Raw genomic sequence first — 21,017 nt, 5'->3', positions numbered from 1 at the left:
CAGGTTGGACACAGGGGCTTGGAGCAAGCTGCTCCAGTGGAAGGGGTCCCTGCCCGTGGAGGGGTTGGAGCTGGGGGAGCTTCGAGGTCCCCTCCAACACAACCCAGGCTGGGACTCTCTGCCTCTTGCCTGGTTCCATTCTGGTTCCAGGCTCACCATGCACGTTGGTTGTGCCACTCGCTGCGCTGAGGGCTCCTGCTCAAACACCACCCTTTAACCCCCACCCCCGAACGAGACAAATTAAAAGTACATTTTCTCTGCATCCAGCTCAGTGGCTGTCGAGCAAAGAATCCCAATTCAGTCGTTTTAACTTGATGAACCAAGCATCCAATGCTGTTATTTTAGGACGAAGCCCTGGGCTCCATCCCATTCACGTCATGCAACAACCACACACATTTTTCCACAAATCATTGGTTTATTAGAAAGTTTTTTTCCCCCTCATTTTACAGCATATATATATATATATATATATATAATCTTATGTGACAAAGTTAAATACAGTCTGTTTATGCCTGGTAAGTAATGACATTGGTTAATTATTTTTAGCACTATTCTGGAAGTCAAACCCCCCTCCGGGCTGCAGCGTGAAGAGTGCCAGAACGTGGATGTGGGATCGAGAAGCTAAGGAAGCCCAGCACTGAGACATTAATACTGAATCTCCTCATTATTTACAGAGAAATTGAGTCCCTCTTAGTGACCGTTGGGGTTCAGACCTGCTCAAACACAACATTTCTCATCCCAAGAGTGAGGAAGCTCCAGAGGTTTTGATCCTTTCAGCTGCTGCTTGCCCAGGAGGATGGGGAAGGGGACCCCTTGCTGCCAGCTCCCAAACCAACCCCAGAAGGTGCCCTCAAACTGCTCTGACACAAGGACCTGAATCCCAAAACCCCAGCACGATGGGAGAGCTCGTGGCTGGAAGAGCCTCCCAGTGCTATCAGCCGGAAGAACTGAGCAATCCCTCAGGGAACATCAGGGTTAGTCCCCTAAACCACCTCTCCCAGCAGGAGGATGGGTTCAAAGGCTCTTCCCTCACCCAAAGGCTGCTGGCACCTGCAGATCACCCACTTGAGCCCAGAGGGGAAGAAGCAGAGGCAAACCCCGGTGTTTTACACTCTGCCCCTCCCAAGGCTGCTTCCAGGGTCCAATTCCTACAGCAGGGACACGGAGCCGCTCCTGGGCCCTGTCACCAGGCCTGCTCCCAGCCTTTGCGTTATGCTGCAAAATGCTAAATGAAGATTCAATTAATCTTTTATTTATTGTTGGGTTTTTACATTTTATGGTACATAAAAACTTCAAAAATATGTGAGCTCGATAAACTATACATGCTGAAGTCGCCCTGCAGCTAGCTGCAACTCCAAAGTGGAACCTTTCCAAGTGTCTTATTTCACCTACAGCAAACCTATTTACACAAAAGCCACCAGACCAAAGTACCACTAGAAGAACTGGCTGTAAAAAATATTATTGCAATATACTACAAATGTAACCTTTTTATAGGAGCTACAAAAAGCAGCATCTTTGTTTACAGAGTTCAGTGCAATTCTTTACATTGAAAAAAAAAATCCTATAAATTAATAAGGAAACCATCAGTATTACAGAGGAAAGAGGAATTCACTTCACACCCCCTGGCCACTCTCCCCAGGCCTCAGTATTGCTTTAATTCCCAAAGGGATTTTTCTCCTCTCTCCCAACACCACAGCAGCTGGAGGTCAGGGAGATGTTTTCCCTCCTCTCAGGAGAAGAGTGCTCAAACCCCAGACTGGAATCACCACCCCAGAGCCTCTCTGCAGCCCAGGACATGGGGCTCTGGGGACACGTGTAGCTCCTCTCTTCCTCTTTACAGTAAGATCTTAATTCCACCGTTGCTGCTCACCCCGAGGACAAAACCCCCTGAAATCGGCAGCCAGGAACCTCCTGTGATGCCTGCAGACTGGTGCTGGCCCAGCCAAAACCAGCGTGGCCCTGCCCTTCCCTTCACCTCCTCACCAGCATCCACAGCCGCCAGTTCCTCAGTGTTTTCTCACCCATTCCAAGCTGGATCCAATCATGCTGACTGTTTCAATTAGATGACCTCATTAAAAGGGTTTTTAGAGACCTACTAGCGTGTACAGGATCTCCTTCATCAGGTACAAGGTGGCAGAAGGGAGATGATCAAGCATGAGAATTAGGGAAAAGAAAAAAAATAGAGCCTTTCCAAGCATCTTGCTGGTCTACACGTGAAATGATTCTCCTAAGAGAGTGCTGCTATGTGCACAGAGGTGTTGGGGACGTGAGACTGCCCCCGGTAGTGGATATACACAACGCTTACGACTGACCCACCGCCTGCTGCTCCCCAGCCCTCGAGCCTCTGGCTTCTTTGGCTGCTAAAGAGTGAAAAGAAATTCTCAGGCTTCACCCGCCAGCTGGATCAACTCCAAACCCCTTCCCAAAATGCACAAGATTCTCCTTCCTCCGAGGTTACTTCATTTTGTCCTTCATGTGCCGTGACTGGGTGGATGCTGCAAGTCCTGTCCTGAGAAGATGGGGTGCAGCAGAGGGTGAAGGTGTAAGGCTGTGGCAGCCGCAGCCGCAGCAGGCCTCGGGGCAAGAAGGGTTGGATAAAGAGCGTGAGGAACGGGATGGAAAGTGAAGGGGCCGGGATGAATGGCTGACGCCGGAATGATGTGGATGGGGTGGCTGGCTAGAAACGTAGCAGGGTGCCCTGGAATAATGGAGTGAGTCAGGTGGGATAAGGAAATAGGTGTCAAGTGGGGCTGGGGTATGTGGTGAACCTGAGCGAGGGGCTGGGGATGGGGGTGTGGGTGGATGCCAATGGCAGCGGCGGCAGCGGCAGCGTGGTGCTGCAGAATGGCGTGCTGCACCGTGGTGATGGATGTGGCTGAGGCTGCCGGCGGCTGCTGGATGTGGATGGGCTGCAGGGCAGGCGCTGCCGGAGCCAAGGCTGCTGAGGCTGGGAAGGCCTTGACCTGCTTTGCCATGAGCTGCTGCTGGATGTGCTGCTGCGCAGCTTGCTGCAGCTTACTGTACTTCTCCATCTCCTCGGGCGTAAAAGTGATGGGCTGGCTCTCGAGTGGTGCTAGAGAGGAATCTTCTCCTTCCCGGTCCCCTTCGATGCTTGGCTCCCCACCCTGAGGCACATAGCCAGGAAAGTGCTCGACATCTGGAACTAAGGGCATCATACTGGTTTCCACCGGGACTGGCTGGTTGCCCCCGTCCATAGGTTCTAGCCCATCGCCATCACCCGGCTCTGAGAGGAAGCTGTGTGGCATAACCAGATCTCCAGACCTGAAGCACTCAGGGAGCGCCGGTGCCTCGAGGGGAATGGACCTCATTTCCACAGCAGGTTCGTCCCGTTTCTGCTCATCCAGAGGCTTGTCCTGAATCACCATCACCACTTCTTCCAGGAGAGACTGGCCACCCAACTGAGCTTCCTCAATGCCCTGGGAAACCTCCTCAACATCCGACAGCTCTTGCTCCTCACCCCTCTCCAGCCCAGACTCCTCATATCGTTTGGTGTTTGGCTTCCGAACAGTTGGCAGTTTCCCAATTAAGGGGAGAACTGGTTTGTTGCCCAAGGAAGGAGGAAGTTTGGGGCCAAAGTAACCCTGGGGAGGATCCTTGAGCTTTATTCCCACCTTGTTTGCCCCTGGGAGCATCTCGTCAGTGATGCAGGGCTTCTTCTCAACCTTCTTGGACTGAATCTTTTCCAGGAGCAGCTTTGCAGTCACAGAGTTTCTCTCCTCGGGGCTGCCGTCCCCTTCCGAGGCCCTGCCTGTGCCAGAGCCGCTGCTGGTTTGGGAGAGGGAGCCAGATCCTTTCAGATCCTCTCCTTTGCCATCCTCTTTCTTCAGCGAGGATCCTTCACCTCGGCCTGTACGGAAATAGTGTGGAGACTGCGAGCGGTAGATCTTGGACCTGATGAAGTCTCTCCTCCCGGGTCTCCTCTCCTCAGGGCTCTCGTGGCCTCGAGAGCCCTTCCGTGACAGGGACCTCTGGGAGTGGCTCCTGGCACTGCGGCTGCGGTCCCTGCTGTAGCTGCGGCTCCGTTTCCAGCTGCGCTCCGTTGCACTGCGGCTTCTCCTCTTGCTCCGGCTGCGGCTGCAGCTGCTGCTGCGTGTCCTGCCCCGGCTCCTCGTTCGGGACCTGCCTCGGGGGTGGGTGGTGCTCCTGCTCCGGCTCCTCGACCTGCTCCGGCTCGAGCTGTAGTCGTCATCCGAGGAGGAGTACTTGTGCCGCTTGGATCTGTGACTTGAGCTGTTGTAGTCAGAGTCATCCTCCGAGTCATTGGACCGCTTTGAGTGGCACCTCGACCGGTCACTGTAATCGCTGTAGCTGTCATCCGAGTAGCTCCGCCGGCGGCTGTAGTGGCTGTGGTCCGAGGAGGCATCAGAGCTGGAGGAGTAGGACCCGCGGGAGGAGTGCCTGCGCTCCGAGCGGGAGCGGCTCCGGGACCGCTCGCTGACGGAGTCATCATCATCATCGCTGTAGTGGGAGAGGGACTTCTGCCGGCAGCGCTTCCCAGGGGAGCCCTCCTCGCTGTCGTAGTCCCCGCTGCTCTGCCGGCTCCTGCAGGTGGCCCTGCCCGGAGCAGGACCTGGACACCGCCTCCTTGGAGCAGGGAACTGCTGCAGGCCAGCCCTGTGCTTCCTGCTGCAGTGCTCCAGATAGGAGTTACCTCCATCCTCCTTCTTACCGCTACTTCCCTCCTCTGCAGACAGAGACTTCCTCTGGGACTCCTGGGAGCAGCGCTTTCTCCTTGGGCAGTGCCCGCACTCCTCGGGCAGTTCTGTTTTCAGGGCCCTTTCCGATTCAGCTGAAAGACAGGATTTGCCTTTTTTGTGCCGGTGTCTTCTCCGTTTCTTGGGTTTCCCTTCCCCCAGGTCAGTTTTCCGGCCCTTCTCATCAGCCTCCTCCTTGTGTTTCCGTCTGTGTTTGCTGGACTTTTTGTGCTTCTTCTTCTTTTTGTGTTTATGGGACCTGCCAGATTTGCTCTTCCCCATTATGCTTTTACCACCCTCTCCTCCCTCTCCCTTACTAACACTCACCAAGCTGGACTCCTGCTTGTTCTGGGAGCCACAGTTGGACAGAGATTTGGTTTCCATTTTCAGAGCAGAACTGTTGGCTACACTTTCTGCCTCCTTGGGTTTGCTCATCTCACCAGGTTCTGTGCTCTGACAGCTTTCCTTACAAAGTCCCCCCGGTTCCTTGGGTTTCTCTGCCCCTTTGCCTTTACCATCTTTATTGCGAGAGAGCTTGAAATCAAAATACAAGGGGTTACAACTGTACGAAACCGACGGTTCTGCTTTGGTAAATATGAGAAGCTCTGAAGGCCACTGGAGGGTCGTGCTCTCATCTTTACTCAGAACAGGGAAAAAGGGTCCTGTGGGATGCTTTGGTCCTTCAGAGACATTCCTACAGCCCGAGGCAGGCTGTGGGGCTTCTTTAGCAGTGTCTGGCTCAGGGAGGTCGCTCTCTGGTAGATGTTTGCTCTCCTGCACACTCACATTTTCCAGGACTTCTTTCAGCTCAGCTTTGCTCTGCTGAGCTGTGCTTTCAGTAGTGCTCTGCTCCTTCTGCTGCCCCGTGCTCTCAGCAGCCTTCTCTGAGTGCTTGCTGGGTCTGGGCTTTGGAGAACCACCCTTTTTAACTTCATGGGTGGCTTTTTTGTTCACATTTTCAGCTTCCATTTGTTCGGTAGACTTCATGAAAAGCAAGAATTGAAAGTTAGGTTTCACTTTACAATGGGCTGGGGGAATATAGTGGTAGTATTCTGGTTCAACTGCCATTGGTCCATCTTCTCGTCTCATCTTTTTTAGTTTTGACAAAGTAGTGGCTAGAGACCCGCTGTCTTTGTCATGTTGGTCATCTTCCTCTGCCTTGCCATCAGAGTTATTTGTGCTTTCACCCTCACCAGATTTCTGCAGGCTCCCTGCCTCTGAGGACCCTTTCTCATCGGCTTTTGCTCCATCTGCAGCATTCGATTCTTCCACATGGTCCTTGAAAACAGAAGCTATGGTCTCAAGCTTTACTGGAGTCTTCTTTGCAAAGGAAAAAGACACACCTATCTTCTGCAGGGGAGTTCCCAAAGTACTCTTGATGCCAAAGCTGATTGCTTGTGCTCCCTGGACAGGCATCTGGCTTGGTGTAACAGTGCCAGCAACTTGTCCAGTGTTTAAGAAACCTCTGTCCATACTCATCTCTGTAGCTTGGCCAGAAGTTGACTGGATGAAAGAGCTGCTGTTGGCTGCAGAATCATCACCATCATCTCCACCTTCCTCATCCACAGCCACCGTGGTGGTTCTGAACATGGGTCCACTTCCAGGAGCACTGTATGAACAAGTTAAAACAGAGGAAACAGCTGACTGCCACTCGTATACCCCTGCAGATGGATTCATGCCTCATTTGACAGTCTTCTACACAAAGCTGTGGCTACCCCATCCCTTGCAGTGTTCAAGGCCAAGCTGAACAGGGCTTGGAGCAACCTGCTCTAGTGGAAGGTGTCCCTGCCCATGGCAGCGGTTGGAACTCGAAGAGCTTTAAGGTCCTTTCAACTCAAAGCAGTCTGGGATTCTAGGATTTCAAGTACTCTGGTATCCAAAAATACACATTAAAATAGCATCACACAGACGTTTGTTAATAAAAAATAACTAACTGAAGAAAACATACTGCTGGATAAAGGCATTTGGGGACCCCCTGGACTATGGCTTCAGGGAATTCACTCCCACCAAAACCACAGCACAGGGTGTGGCTTGCCCTCCAAATCTGTGTGTGATTACAGGAGCCAGAATGGCAGCAAAGCCCAGGGCTGCAGCCCCAGGCAGGGCTCAAACACAGGTGCCCTGAGGGTGCTCAGGGATCACCCCACTCACCATTCAGGCTGCCTCCTTTGCTCAGCCAGCTCGTGGAGGCGCCGCAGGGCCTTCTCCTGCTTCCTTTCATCTTTACGTGATCTTGAAGAGACGTTGCGAGCAAACTCCCTCTGCTTGAGATCTTTCAACCTCTGAGGCAAAAGAAAGCAGGAATGGATTAGATCAAAGTGGGTTTGGGGTAAAGTGTCCAAAAGCAGCTCTGCTGTTGCACTGGAAGTGCACTGTCAAGCCCCTCCCCAGGAACATTCATTGAGCTAGGATGGAGCAACAACATCATAGCTCAACAAACCACATGGAGCACATTGCCATCCTCCCAGTAGCTAAGCGAAAAGACAACTGTTGATCACTTTCAGTTATTTCAAGTCTGTGTACCTGCATATCCAATCAACATTACTGGTTTTCTTTAGCATGTACAACAAAGCTGATTTCAAAGCAACAAGCAAATTCTCGAAGGAAAAGGGGAAAAATAAAGGAATGGTTTTGCTGCTCTTGCAGGGTGCGGATGTACTTGACAAACAGCACATGACAGAAGTCTGAATAGCACGGACAGAGAGGGATTAGCTGGTGCAAGAGTTATCCAAGTATTACATCTTCCAAAAGCAATGTACAAATTACATTGGAGAAGGTGCCAAAAATCCCATGCAGATGATTCCAGTAAGCAAAGAAACAATACAACATACACCACAAACAGTTACTTGCTTTCCTGACAGTAGTTCTGAGATGGGTACTCAAGAAACAAAATGCTCTAAAATGCTCTTTCGGGTTTGGATACTTGAGAGAGCAGAATCACCAGATGCCCAGGAATCCTGGCATAGGAGGAAGTCAACCAAGCCCAAAGGATTCCAAATGTCATAATGTCAGAGGAAATCTAGAGATCCAGTTCTAATAGAAATGGAACATCCAAGACTATAGGAAATGTTTGAAAGTCCTTGTCTCAAAGCACTAGGAAAGAGGCTGCTGTTTCTCCTCTGCATACATGGGAAAATTCATAAGGCTTTTTTAGAGCACTGTGCATTAGTTCAAGTGACAGAAAGCAGCAAGGAAAGACCTTTCCCACCCAAAGGGATTTACTTTTCTTTTTTGGTGCACAATACGAAACCCTTCCAAAAGGCCCAATTCCAGAAAGGATCATAGACCCAGCTTCTGAGGAAATTTCATGTTTTCAGGCATCTCATGGAGGGCCTGAAAGACTAAAGGGATCAAAAGCAGTAGTCAAGTCACTTGAGAAAGCTTCTTGTACAAATCATTGGTGATTTGTATATACACCCTGTGGCTGCTGACTGCCTCTTAGATGGAGCAAAGTCATCATAGAATGGTTTGCACTGGAAGGAACCTTAAAGCTCACCCAGTTCCAACCCCCTGCCCAGGCAGGGACACCTTCCACTAGACCAAGTTGCTCCCAGCCCCATCCAAGTCAGGCTGGACCACACAGAAACAGTGGATCTGAAAACTAACTCAAAGCTCAAATGAGAGGCATTAAGTTGGCCCAATGTAAAGAGAACATTGCTTTGTGAAAAAGGGGGAAGATTTGACAAGACAGGATTTTCTTACCTAATGGTATTTACTAAATATGGTTGAGTGTTGCCAAATTCAGAGGGGAACACACACAGAAAAAGCTACAGCTATAGACACTTGTAGAAAGAAACTCACTCTTGTGATCTGGCCTCCAAAATTAGAAGGGTTTGCTCTCAATACATCAGCTGAAAACATCGTATCACAAAGAAGAAAAGAAAGTAAAAATGTAACAAGAGTGGAAGAGAGAAAAAAAATACAAAAAGCAAGGCTTAGGGCCCAGGCTGCTGCTGGGGTGTGAGCTACTCTACAGAGCAGGAATGAGCCAGCGAAGCTACAGGACAGAGCTCAGGGAGTCTGGAGCAGGAGCGGGGACACACATACACGCTCAGACACAGCAATGATCCCACCTGGAACCACAGAGCTACTTTCACCAGGACAAGTAAAGGGCTCCAGGGTTTTGTGGTGTATGTTCAGTGGTGAACAGTGATTTTTTTTCCAAGAGGGAGGAAAAAAAAAGACAAGAAAGAAGTGGGCTAAGCAATGCTATCAGCTTTTTCATGCTGATTCAAAGAGCAGCTCTAAATGCTCCAGGAAGTTAAAGTTAACAACAGCTGACAGAACTACTGCACTGGGGTTTGATGCCAAGTCTCTCAATCACTCATCCCTTTGGAAAACACATGGCCTGGCTATTTACCACAGAACGAACTGGGACCTTTTCCTTTGGAGAGGAAGGTGCAATGGTGCACTGGGAAACCCAACCCCAGCCATGGCCGTAAATATGTCCCGGGAAAGCAAACAGGCTCCAAGCCTGTTGGTGATGCTGCAGCTGCAAGTGATGCCTTCATTACAACAGACAGTTTTAATGGAAACAGAATTAAATGCCCATTGCCTTAGATGCTGATCTTTGTGTGTCTCTGCTCCCCAGACCTCCCACTCTCTGCATGTATCAACTAGAAGTGATGCAGCAAATCGCTATCCCAGTGCGCTGTGACTCCAGCACAGGCGATACAGCAACACCCAGCCACACCAGTACCAGAGCCCTTCTGGGTGACAAACCATCGACCCTGCTTTCAAGGCTGCCCAGAGTTTACTACCCCCAGACGAGGGAGAAACTGGTCTGATTTTGGGATGCTGACTTTGCAAAGGACTAAGATCTCAAGGCCGAGTTTCTTTTTGTTGCACACCAGAAGGAAGAAGGGTCTTGCTGGGGATAGAAAAGCTCCACAACTGCACTGTGCCATCCCCCTGGGAATGTAAAATCATAGAATCCCGGAACGGTTTGGGTAGAAGGGACCTTAAAGCTCATCCAGTTCCAACCCCTGCCACAGACCAACACTGAGCTTACAAAATAGCCCGTACTTTTCAAGATACCCTGTCAGTGACTGTCACCTCACTCACTGTTTCAAGTGCATCACTGAATCCAGTCATTTACCCCTGCACAGAACAGTGGATAACCAGGTAAGCACAGCTATGCCCACCCTATGCCCCAAACCTAACTGGGGCGAAGCAATTAAAAGCCTGAAGTACAATTTCACAGCAGTAAAAGCAGTGTGTGGAAGCACTGAAATGCTTTTCACTCTACTCCAGGGCTCAGCCTTCCCACAAAGCTATTTCAAGTGAATCAATATTTAAGCTCGGCTTACACTAAGGAAACTTCTATCTAATCCTTAGGCAAAGGTTTGTGATTTTAATCCTCCAAAATCTCTAAATTACTTTTTGGACCACACCACACGTGTGGGTGCTCCTATCCCCCCCCGCCCAGCAAAGACATTTAGCCAAGGATTTCATGTAGTCACTGTATCGCCCTCAGAGGGCTTCTCACTAACTCAGGAACAGGAGCCCTGGGAACCCATCTCAGGGTGAAAGCAGCCTTTTTAGGTCTTCCCGCAGTGCTCAGCAAAGCTGTCATTTCTGCAAGAGGATTAAAGCCACCAACCTGTACTAAATCAAACACACAGCCCTGTTGTTACTAGAGGATTTCCACATCAGGAAGCTTTTCTTCTTCATAGACAGTATGTTTTCTGAGGAAGCAGCAACACATTTCAAACCGTAGGATGAGTGACCATGAAGCCAAGAAATTCTATTCTGCTGGGTTATTACTTCAGCTCTGAGGGCCACATCAGTGCCCACAAACAAGGACACAGATCACCAGCACTTCAATAGGCTGCCCAAATTCCTGCCTGCTAGCAGCAGTACTTCAGTGCCTCAAGCCTTTTTTTCAGCTTGGAATTGTGCTTCCAATTAATAGCTGCCACCCACCTCAGCTTTGTAACAAAGAACAGTGTTTTAAGTTTTCAGCCTTGTTTCTAACAAAATTACTCAGAAGTCTCCAAATTTCCATGGGAATGCAAACTGAGCTCCTCAAGAACAGATTTTCTGTAAGATCTGCAGCTACCTCAGTGCTCCAGCACAAAGGGGTCCTGGATCATCTCCCAGTCACCGCATAGCTCAGGAGTGGCCAAACTGGCAAACACCACCATCACCTTATGATTCCCTTCAAACTGGCCTCAATGAGCTGCACTCGGGCATCAGTGAAAAGCTCCAGAGAGAGCCCATCACGGACACGTGAAAGGGGTGAAATGAAAAGGGAACAATGAGAATCCAGGAGCTGTTGTAACAGGGAACCCCTCAGCACATGCTGTGGCAACCGTGCCGGAGGTTTTGCTGGTGGAATGGAGTGGAGGAAAGACCTGCCCGGTACCCAACTGGAGTGCATGGCTTTCCGGGTTCTGGTACAGGGATTTCCTATGCCTAAGTTGACAAAGTCAAGCAGTTTCACTGAACTGAGGCCCATTCAAGAGGCATTCTTTACATAAAACTGCAGAGCAGGAAGTGTTAATCTCAGAATAAAGCTCTCTGCTACACTGCTTTGCAAGACCTGAAGATCCTAGACTTCCATGAGAAACCTTCATTCAGGAGAGCAGGATAGACTTTAAGGGATCCATGTACCATGAGATTTCAGAGTTGGTTTGAGACAGGAGACAGCCTGTGGAATGGCACAAAGGTGTCAGAGCCTGCTCCTCCCCTGCTATTGCTACCGAGTCTCTCTGCCAATCTCTATTAAAGGATAATGCACTTTCCATTACATGCCAGCACATTTCTGCCTTCCTGAACTTTTGACATGTGCTTGATTCTCTGCCACAAAAGCTTATAGGAGTGAACTACACCATTAGCTAAATAAGAGCTCAAAGGATGGCAACCTTTACAGTTTCACAGGAGTGAGAACACAAGCCCTGCTTATTTTTGGTAATCAACATTCTCTGCATGCTCAGAAATGAAGTGGAAAGAGCAGAGGGGAAATGGCACAAAACTGCAGCTTCATTTCATCTTCATTTCTTCCCTGACACCTTGGTTTCAACTTACAAAAACATATCCCGTGTTAATGACACATGGATACCCCAACGCCACTGGTCACAGTGCCCAGGCCCCACATAGAGTCATAGAATGGTTTGAGTTGGAAGGGACCTTAAAGATCAACCAGTTCAAACCTGGAAACCAGCTTCCCAGAGAAGCATCTGGAGGTCTTGGTGGACAGCAAACCACCATGAGCCCTTGCAGCAAAGAAGGCCACCAGTTCTATCACCAGAGCATTGCCAGCAGGTCAAGAGAGGTAAGCTTTCCTTTACTCAGTACTGGTGAGGGGTATTGGTGCTGAATACTGATTTTACAGAGCACTCTCCCTGCAGCAGGGCTCTTCTCCAAATGCATTTACCATCAGCAAGCAAGCAGCTCAATAACTAAAACTGTGCTGAGAAAAACACTATGGGGTTTTCTGACGGTAGAAAAGCCTCCCATGTAACACCCACTGCCTTGAGATTCTCTCTCCAGTTTCCTACATCCAAGCTGTGCTTGAAGACATTTGTTGTTGGAAAGCACAAGTGCAAATCTCCCCAAACCAGGAAGTTCAGGGTTTGGAATTAGACGGCTCATCAGCCACAGCAGGGACTGTGCTGGTAATTTTATTGTGCTTTAATAGATTCCTCCAAATAAATGAGGGCATGAAGAGAACTGCAGATCTATAATCTCAGTTCTTGGGTTCCATCCTTTTCCCAAAGAACTTCTTTATGGGGATACATTCCCTTTGTCCTTTTATAAAGAGAATCTATGGAGAATTCAGCTACATGAAAGCCTGCATTTCAGTCCTGGTCAGAGCTCTCACAGTGAACCTGGCAGAGGCTTACACAGGGCCACGTTTGGTGCTCACAGGGAGCGTGGAAGGAGAATGTTTTTATTCTGTTGGGTCCGTGACTGAGGGAACAGCTCAACCCTTCACTGGGATGTGAGCAGGGAAAAGGTGAAGCTCTGTGAGACTCTGTACGTAAATTCTTGATGAAGTAAACTGAAAGGAAGAGCTGGCTGCAAACACCACATTACTTACATGCGAGGTAATTCCTACTGTAAGGATTTCTGCAACATCCCAGGCAGGGGTCTTTCATAAGCTACCAGTCCTTCTACTTGGCAGGGACACCTTCCACTAGAGCAGCTTGCTCCAAGCCCCTGTGTCCAACCTGGCCTTGAACACTGCCAGGGATGGGGCAGCCACAGCTTCTCTGGGCACCCTGGGCCAGCGCCTCAGCACCCTCACAGGGAAGAGGTGAGCTCATTTTCTCTCTTGCAGGGCCATCTCCATGAACCCAAGTCACTTTCATTCCTCTGGCCTCCCCAGGGAAGGACTGACCATTTGGTGACTAGGGAGGGTCACTGTTCTTTCAACCATCTGTACTTCTCATTCCAAGAAATAACCTCATTTAAGAAAACCTAGGGCACAACATTGCACACCTCCAGCAGGACGTTTACAATGACTTCAACAGGCCAATGCTTTGTGATGAGAAACTGAAGATGATTTTCCCTGTTAAAATAATCAAGAAATACCGCCTTTTGGACAGAAAGGTGTTGAGGTCAATTCAGATAAATCCAAATGCTACATGAAACCAGTACAGTCAGGAAATAATAATAATAAAACCTCCCCTTTAATTGTTTGGTGTTAACAAGTTGGTCCAGAATTTATCCGGTAGGGATCAAGCCACTTACCTATCATCCCTGTTTCGCAATAATCCTGAGTTCCTTCCTGGAATACAAGACAGTGTCTTTACAACTGGGGAGTGGAAAGGGATCTGAGGATGGAACAGCTATTTCCAGGGACAGCCTAATGCTCACTGAGCAGCAGGAGGAACAGGCAAACACTTTGACGGCATAGGGATGTGTAGTTAAAAATACTTAAAGGCAAAAATGATCCCGTGGAAATCTGTCCAACAAGCTGAGGAAAAGGCAAAAGGAAGCACTGATGCCTCAAGAATTACCACTGAGAAGACAAAACACTGCAGATAATATACACCAAGCTGGTTTCCTGTGGTCAGCTACTGCAACATCTCATTTTTCTAAGAGCCCCCTAATCAGCCTACTTTGAAGAGAAGTTGATGGTTTTCCTCAAAACATTTATGTTAGCCTTCATGGAACATTGCCTTCTTCTCCAAAGAGGCAAAATCTGAAACTTCATGTGCCACATCTTATTAAAAAGCATTTTTTCTTTAAACTACCTAAAAATTTAGAGTAGACTGTTGGAAATGAGCCTTCCTTGAGCAGCAGTGGCCAGCAGCAGTGGGCTGCTGGTACTGACCAAATTCACCTTCATTATTTCTAGGTAGTTTCAAGCTCACTCACTGAACACTGACCCAAGAGGGTGACACACATTTCATGGCATAAAGCCAGACTAGCAATTTTTCCCTAAGCAAAGCATGATTGCTGCTCTGTATAAATCCCTGTGTGTCTAGAAATTAATGCTGAGTGACAGAGTGAGAGTTCGAGGGCTCATTTTCTCCACAGCCTGCCTGAAGTTACTGCAATGGACAAATATTATCCAAGAACAACAGTTCCTTTAAAATAACCACCACCCTGTGCGTTCCCATGACATTTTTCTTGCAGGTCACTCTTTTTGTGCTCCTGCTGATGACTCCTTTCATACCAATGAGGGGTGGTTGCTTTCCACAAGTTTATTGTTTCTCCCTCCATAGCATCTCTAGATGCTAGAAAAACTCTGGACCTTGCCAACCTCAGGGAATCCCAGATCAGTTTGTGCTGGAAGGGACCTTAAAGCTCATCCAGTTCCAATCTCCTGCCACGGGCACGGACACCTTCCACTAGAGCAGGTTGCTCCAAGCCCCTCACAGGGAAGAGCTTCTGCCTAAGAGCTCATCTCAGTCTCCCCTCTGGCAGGTTAAAGCCATTCCCCTTGGCCTGTCCCTACATCCCTTGTCCAAAGCCCCTCTCCAGGTTTCCTGCAGCCCCTTTAGGCCCTGGAGCTGCTCTAAGGTCTCCCCTTCAGGAGCCTTCTCTTGTCCAGGCTGACCCAGCCCTCACATCAGTCCCCCCATTAATCACCCAAGGGATTTAAACAGGAGCTGACACAGTCATACTGCATCACCACCCGGTAAGAATGCGACACAAACAAGTCCTCCCACCTCCTAAATAGATGCATGTCATTGCACTCAAGTTTCAAGCCAGTTGACGGAAAGCTGCAGGTGAAGTTCACTGCTATCGGGTAGCACAACTATGCCACCGGCTCAGCCAAAGCAGCCCCTTTTCCCAGCACGAAGTAAAGGAATGACTTTCTCCTCCTAATTCTATTAAACCACAGTTCATCACAGTACTCAAACAGGAACTGCCCTGCCAAGAGAATTCCTGTTAACACTCCCTTCGAGTTACCACATTCTATACTCAATACACGGGGGGAAAAAGCCCAGCTCATACTCTGTAATGCCATAATCTTGGTTTTAATCTGTTGCTTCACTGCTATTTTGCAAGATCTAGTACTCGACAGCGCATCCTCCTGAAGCTATCAGCATTTGAGTGATTGTATCCTTAGAATTTATCACTAGGAACATCCAAAAACCTCCTCTGAGTTTTCACTCCGAGAGGAGCACAACATTGCTACCTGCTGTACATTTACATCTCATTCAGACGCCTCAAATGGTTAGATCAGGCTAACACAGGAACTGGTAGTGTTTAATGTGCAGTCTGAAGTACCATGTAGATACCGTGGTACATCCCTATCTTGGGAGCAAAGCCAGTTCCACGGGGATTCTGAATCCTTCTTCTCCCACAGGTTACAGAATTTGGAAAGCGCTCCTTTTTTACTATTCCTTTGCCACAGCCCATGATTTCCTTTGCCACAGCCCATGACTTCCCAGTCTGTTTCCAGCAGCTTGAGAGAACACAGACTGAAGTAATGAACAGGTACGTGTGGCACATCAGCAGCAGCTGCCAAAGCTGTACTACGTTAAAAGCTGATGCAAACTGGAAGCCCTCCCTCCTCACAGGTCCGCTCCCCAGTTTAACAGCAGCCCATTTTCTGGGTCATTCAAGATCAGGCTCCTTGATGCCATGGGCTGGCTTTTGTGTTTGTTGGGTTTTTAAATGCACGATGGCCGTAAGAATCTGAACCAGTGGCATAAAACACCTATTCCTGGGGCTGCAAGTAAAATAGATACACTGGGGAAATTCAAGTTAACCACAAACAAGACCACTGCAGTGAATATCAAACTGATGAACTGTGCTATCAACACTTGTTTACCTGCTTGTGAGCATGATCATAAGAGTTGATGTGGTTGTCAAACTCTTGATGCTTTTGGTACTGCTTGTCACAGAGTTCACAGTAGAAGTTTGCTCTGAGGTCTTCCAGTGCCTTGGCAATTGCCTTTTCTTTATCAACATAATCCTGCAAAATTAAAGACACATAAACAAAGCTTCTGTTAAACTTCCTGGAAAACAAACGGGAAGATGATCTTCTCCTCAGGTATCAGCACATGTGGTGCTGATGGCAGTTTTGTGGCTGCAGGAGGAGAGCTGCCAGATTGTCAGAGATGAAAAGTGAGGTTCAAAGCCTCAAGCTCCCCACACAAACAAACTGGCAGCTGCCTGCTCACAGAAGATGTACAAAATGCTCATCAAATCAAGCAAGATCGCTGCTTTTGGTACAAAATCTTTGAATTTCAATGCTGATACTTCCTCCATTTTGAGTGCTAACAGATGTCTGCTTCATCTCAGTTTGTCTGCAGTTCAACAGGGAGGAACACAGAGCTGGGCCTGGCAAAGCACGGCACAGAAACCGTGGAGATTAACTCACTCCAGTGTAGTTTTACAGTCAGAGAAATCCTCCCCGGAGCAATGCTGTCCATTAAGCTGAGCTCAAACACAGTGGTTACACTGGGAGTAGGTACAGGGAGTTGCCAGTTAGTAAAAGAGGGGGAGACCACCTTAGAGGTTGCTGACAGTATTTTTTTTCCTTGTATAATTCACCATTAGGTGCAAACCCGAAGCTCCAAGCACAGGAAGTGTCTCAGTTGGCAGTGGTCACATCCTCCCCTCTTCAATTACAATCCCATCAGTAAAGTTAATATAACACCACCCAAACCCCAAGCCAGGGCAGGTTTATCTGATGGCCACAAAAGCAAAGCTACAAATGCTGCATTAAAGTGTGCTGTGCCACCATCAGCACAGCCCATATGGCCAGTTAGCACAGGGACTTCAACTGGGATAGGGAGAAATTCTAGAATTCAAAATAGCCTAAGATGTGAGAAAAAGCACTGAAGAGTTTAAGAGATTCCATCTTCAAAACAAACTTCTTATGGGGAATTTCTTCACATGAGCAAGAGCCGGTAGCGAACATTTAAGAATGACCTACTACGAAAGCTCTTGTTCTTTTCAAGATCTTGTTCAAGGCAGTATGATTGATCCCCCATATTGCTACCTCAGCAAAGTGACACTCAAGTATTGCTGAGCGTGTTTTCGATCATGCAAAACTCATGTAAAAAGTTTCAACCGGGGGAAAAGATCTGAAAAATTCTAGTGCTAAAAAGCTGTTCACCTTCTAACTAAGAAAATCTATTTCAAGTTCCTGCCTCTATCTATCACCAGAGCCCCTTGTTGAGAAATAATCAACACAACTTCACAGAGGTTTGAGCCTGAGGCAGGTCCCCAGGAAGACAAGAAAGGGAAACAGAGCAGCGTGAGCTCCCCAGAACAATAACATGTGAAGTTCCTCCGAAACGCTGACCAAGCTTCCTGCGCCATGTGCCGGGGTTTTGTCAGGAAGCATCCTGTGGCTCAACAATGCAAACCCAGCCAGCTGAAAGCTCAGGATCCCTACAAAAGGAGGGAATTAAAGAGCATTTCTTGCTTGCTTCTTGGTTGCAGAGTTCTCTGAGTTTCCTTTGAGACTCACTGAATGGCTCATCAGGATGCGGCCGCAGTTGGCAGTTGCATAATGGACTCCTGCAGAGCAGTGGAAAAATGAGGCTGGCAGAGATTTCCCGCAGATGAAACCAGAAAGGCAAGAGCCTGGAGTTAAAGCCCGCTGATGATAACACAGCAGAGCTGGGAGAGGCTGCACCAAGCTCCTGAGGGGAAAAAAAAGCCTGTGCTGAATAGCAGCAGGGAGACAAAACAGTCTTGGAGAGCGACACACCTTCAACTGCCTTTGAAAAGTCAGCTGCAAAACCCAGGGACTTCCCCATAAATCACATTGCAGACCCAAGCTAAAGCACTGTGCTATGCAGCTCACACACCAACCAACCACTCTGAAAACAAGGAATGCTTCCCACTCGACAGCTGCTGTCTGATGGGAGCTGGGGGGGTGCTGCAGGAGAGACCCAGGCTTTGGGCCACGTGATGGTGAGAAGGGTCCATGTCTTGGCCAAACCTTCCCTCTGCAGCCTGCCCATGCCCTCAGCCAGCCCATGGGAACTCTGACATTAATGTCCTGGGTAAGTACCTTGTATTTCTGCCTCAGCTCCTCGGTGTCCTCCTTTTCCACCTCAAGCACTCGCCTCCGCTCGGTGGCATCTTCGGCGTAATCAAGCTTAAAAACAAATGAGAAGCTGTGATTTGTCCCAGGAGCACTCTGCAGAGCTGACACTGCCTGGGTGGGCAATCTCAACAGGACGAGGTTTGAAACAGAATCTTTGCCTATGCTGCTTCACTTTCCCTGTCGTGTCATCCCACAGTGGAACCCACATGGGAAGCAGTTCATCCACCTGTGGGGTGGATGCTCCTGGCAGCCCATGCACTGCCAGAAGCAGCCTCAGCTTTATGGAGGGGAAGTCCAAAGCCCAGGAGTGCCAGACTCAGAACTTGGGTACCCACAAGTAAACCGAGAATGTGTTTTAGGAGAAGTTCTTGTTACTGTGTTGATTTAAGAGTGAGTTTTCTTTACTGGTGATGCACAAATCCTCACTTTTAGATTTCTTCCCTATCCCTGAGAGCCAGGCAAGGAAGCTGGGTGACATGGCAGGAGTTGGGTGACTTACCTCCATTTCCATCCGCCCCATGCCCATGACATCATACTTGACAACGATAGGGATGGGATCTGTCCTCCCTGGAAGAGGAACACACAGAGAGGTGGTCAGTGGCTGCTCTGTCACTGCAGCTTGCTTTACACATTGGGTTTGGGTGGTTAGAGATCTTGCCTTGGAGTGCAGAGACCAGAAAGCTACAGTGAACCAAACACAAGCCATTCTCACAGCTTACAGCCAAACTGCTTCTTAGCTCCAAACCAGTTAGAGTGAGATGCACCCCGAGTACTGATTAATGGTATTTTCTGAACATTAACTGCTCACATAAATTACTGGTGTGGTCAATGTTCAGCTGTGACAAGTCTTAGGGCAGGACTTGAGAAATGCACCTTCCCCTCAACGCTTCCACATCAGGCAATGAGTACTTATCTGCTGATATGAGCAAAAAAGCTATTAAATACCTTTTCCTCCTCTTTCACATTCATACCTGACCAGGACTTTCCTGTCCAGGATGTGGAAGCCTCTATCCTTCCCCAAGAGTCAGGGAAGCTGACTGAGAAGCGTGGCTTGGAAGCCAAACTTCCTCCAGCCCCAAGGCCCACTTGGCCATGTAGGCCAGGCCCTGCTTGCCCTGCTCTGCAGAGCTGCTCCCATGCCCACTGCTCCCCTGTAAGCTGTGAAAAGGACGAGTTGCGAAGAAAATTGACTTTGAACTAATCAAACTATGCTGGAGATTTATTTTTGGTTTTTTAAATAAAACATATCTTTAATCCACTCATAACCAGCCAAACAAAGCAAAATGGGGCAGACAAGCACTTTACTACCACAGCTTTTGGGGTTTGTTTTGGTTTCAATTCTTATTCTCTTTCTTTTTACATCACAACTGGCGCTGGGTTGTGATGTAAGCCCACAGAACAAGTACTTACCTTTTCCGAAGCATACCTTGAGTGAGAAAACAGAACGTTTACTGCCCTTATCATTGCTCTTGGTTTGGTGTAAACAACTGGTTTGTTATACACACGTACACAGATATTATACCTTTGGGCTAAAAAGATTAACAGGTTTTAATTGTGCCAAAAATAGTCCCTAGAGCCACATGCACAGCAGGTTCAAGTCTTTGAGACTGCTCTGAGAAGCCGGAGAGGCATCAAACATCAACTTCGCTCTTCCCCAATATACGTCCAGGTCCAGTATGGCTCTGGCTCCTCCAAAGAGTGAAGACCCCAGAGGGAACCTGCTCAGATTTGGGTCTTCTGAACTCTCCAAGTCCAGAGACTTGTGGTTTTCTATCAGAAACAAGTCAATTTAATCAATTGCTTTAAGCTTTTGTTGGTACAACCAGGAATGTGACTGGCAGAGCCACCAGGGCTACAACCTGATCCAAGATGAGAGTCTGGCTGGAGCTTTCGCTCGGCTCTCTGCCAGGTTCTCGGATTGAGGAGGTTTCTCTTCTGCCCAATGGTATAATAAATCAAGCAGTGACTGCAATTTTTAGCAAAAGGACCAAATTAAAGACAGGTTATAAAAATGACTTCCTAAGTGCAGTATCACTTTCATAACGTCTCAGCCAGGGATTTACTGGGAAGTGGGAACCCAAATGGAAGGGCTGGCGCAAGCACCAGCAACACAATCAGGTTTTTATCCAAGCTTTTGTCTTTTTGGTTTGGGTCTTTTTTTGGTTGTTTCTCCAGCAATTGAGATGTTTGGAAGCAGCCTCATTACCCTGGTAAACCCCTGTGCACAAGCAATGCATCAGTACTTTTGCCTTCTAAGGCAGTCAAAGTTTTCTTTTTGGGTTGTTTTGCTTTGATTTTACAAATCTCGTTGGAAATTGCAGTAGCAAGTGCTAGTGCCCATCATGGTGGGGGGGGAAATCACGTTTGGACAGTATTAGAAATTTATGTTTAAACTGATTTTGGCAGTTCTAACACAAACAGAAACATCCCTTCTTAGCAATACCCTTTTAATGAACAAGGATCAGACAAGTGTGCATAAAGAAAGGAAAGGAAAGGAAAATGAAAGACCAAGCAGAAGGATGATGGCTACAACAGAGAAAGTAAGCCTAACATATTGGTGCACTGATGACAAAAGGAGTAATTCAGTCTGAAAATAAAAAATTACCACTGCTAAGATTACCATCACCACAACAAGTCCAGGATCATAACGCTGTAAAAAAGAAACACCATTTGTTAGGCAGAAACCATCAGGGGCAGAAATAGGCCGTTTGCAGGTAGGATGGGTTAAAAAGATAATCAATAACAACACAAGGCTTCTTCCTCACCCTCCACCCCATCACCGTGCTTCGCCCTGTGGAACCAGGGAGCGATTTTGAGCCATGGTGACTTGA

At 48.2% G+C, this 21,017-nt stretch overlaps 1 protein-coding gene across 2 annotated transcripts in view; it reads right to left on the bottom strand.

Annotated features, from left to right (window-relative positions):
- Positions 1-432: 432 nt before the first annotated feature.
- The window catches only part of GPATCH8 (G-patch domain containing 8), a 51,008-nt gene continuing 30,423 nt past the window's right edge, over positions 433-21,017 (bottom strand). Inside the window, exons 4-8 of one of the 2 annotated variants that reach the window (XM_080633355.1) lie at positions 18,686-18,753; positions 18,151-18,237; positions 15,952-16,095; positions 6,867-6,997; positions 433-6,324 (exon numbers count right to left, since the gene is read on the bottom strand). In XM_080633355.1, coding sequence (XP_080489481.1) covers positions 2,472-6,324; positions 6,867-6,997; positions 15,952-16,095; positions 18,151-18,237; positions 18,686-18,753 — 4,283 coding nt within the window. In that variant the 3' untranslated portion in view covers positions 433-2,471. Of the gene's footprint in view, positions 6,325-6,866; positions 6,998-15,951; positions 16,096-18,150; positions 18,238-18,685; positions 19,432-21,017 lie in introns of those variants that run through there. The other variant, XM_080633356.1, reaches the window with a different exon arrangement.

This window comes from Psittacula echo (genome assembly GCF_963264785.1).
Source record: "Psittacula echo genome assembly, chromosome: 23".
NCBI lineage: Eukaryota > Metazoa > Chordata > Aves > Psittaciformes > Psittacidae > Psittacula > Psittacula echo.
The sequence above is the reverse complement of the archived record's forward strand: the minus strand, read 5'-3'. Positions and strand labels throughout refer to the sequence as shown.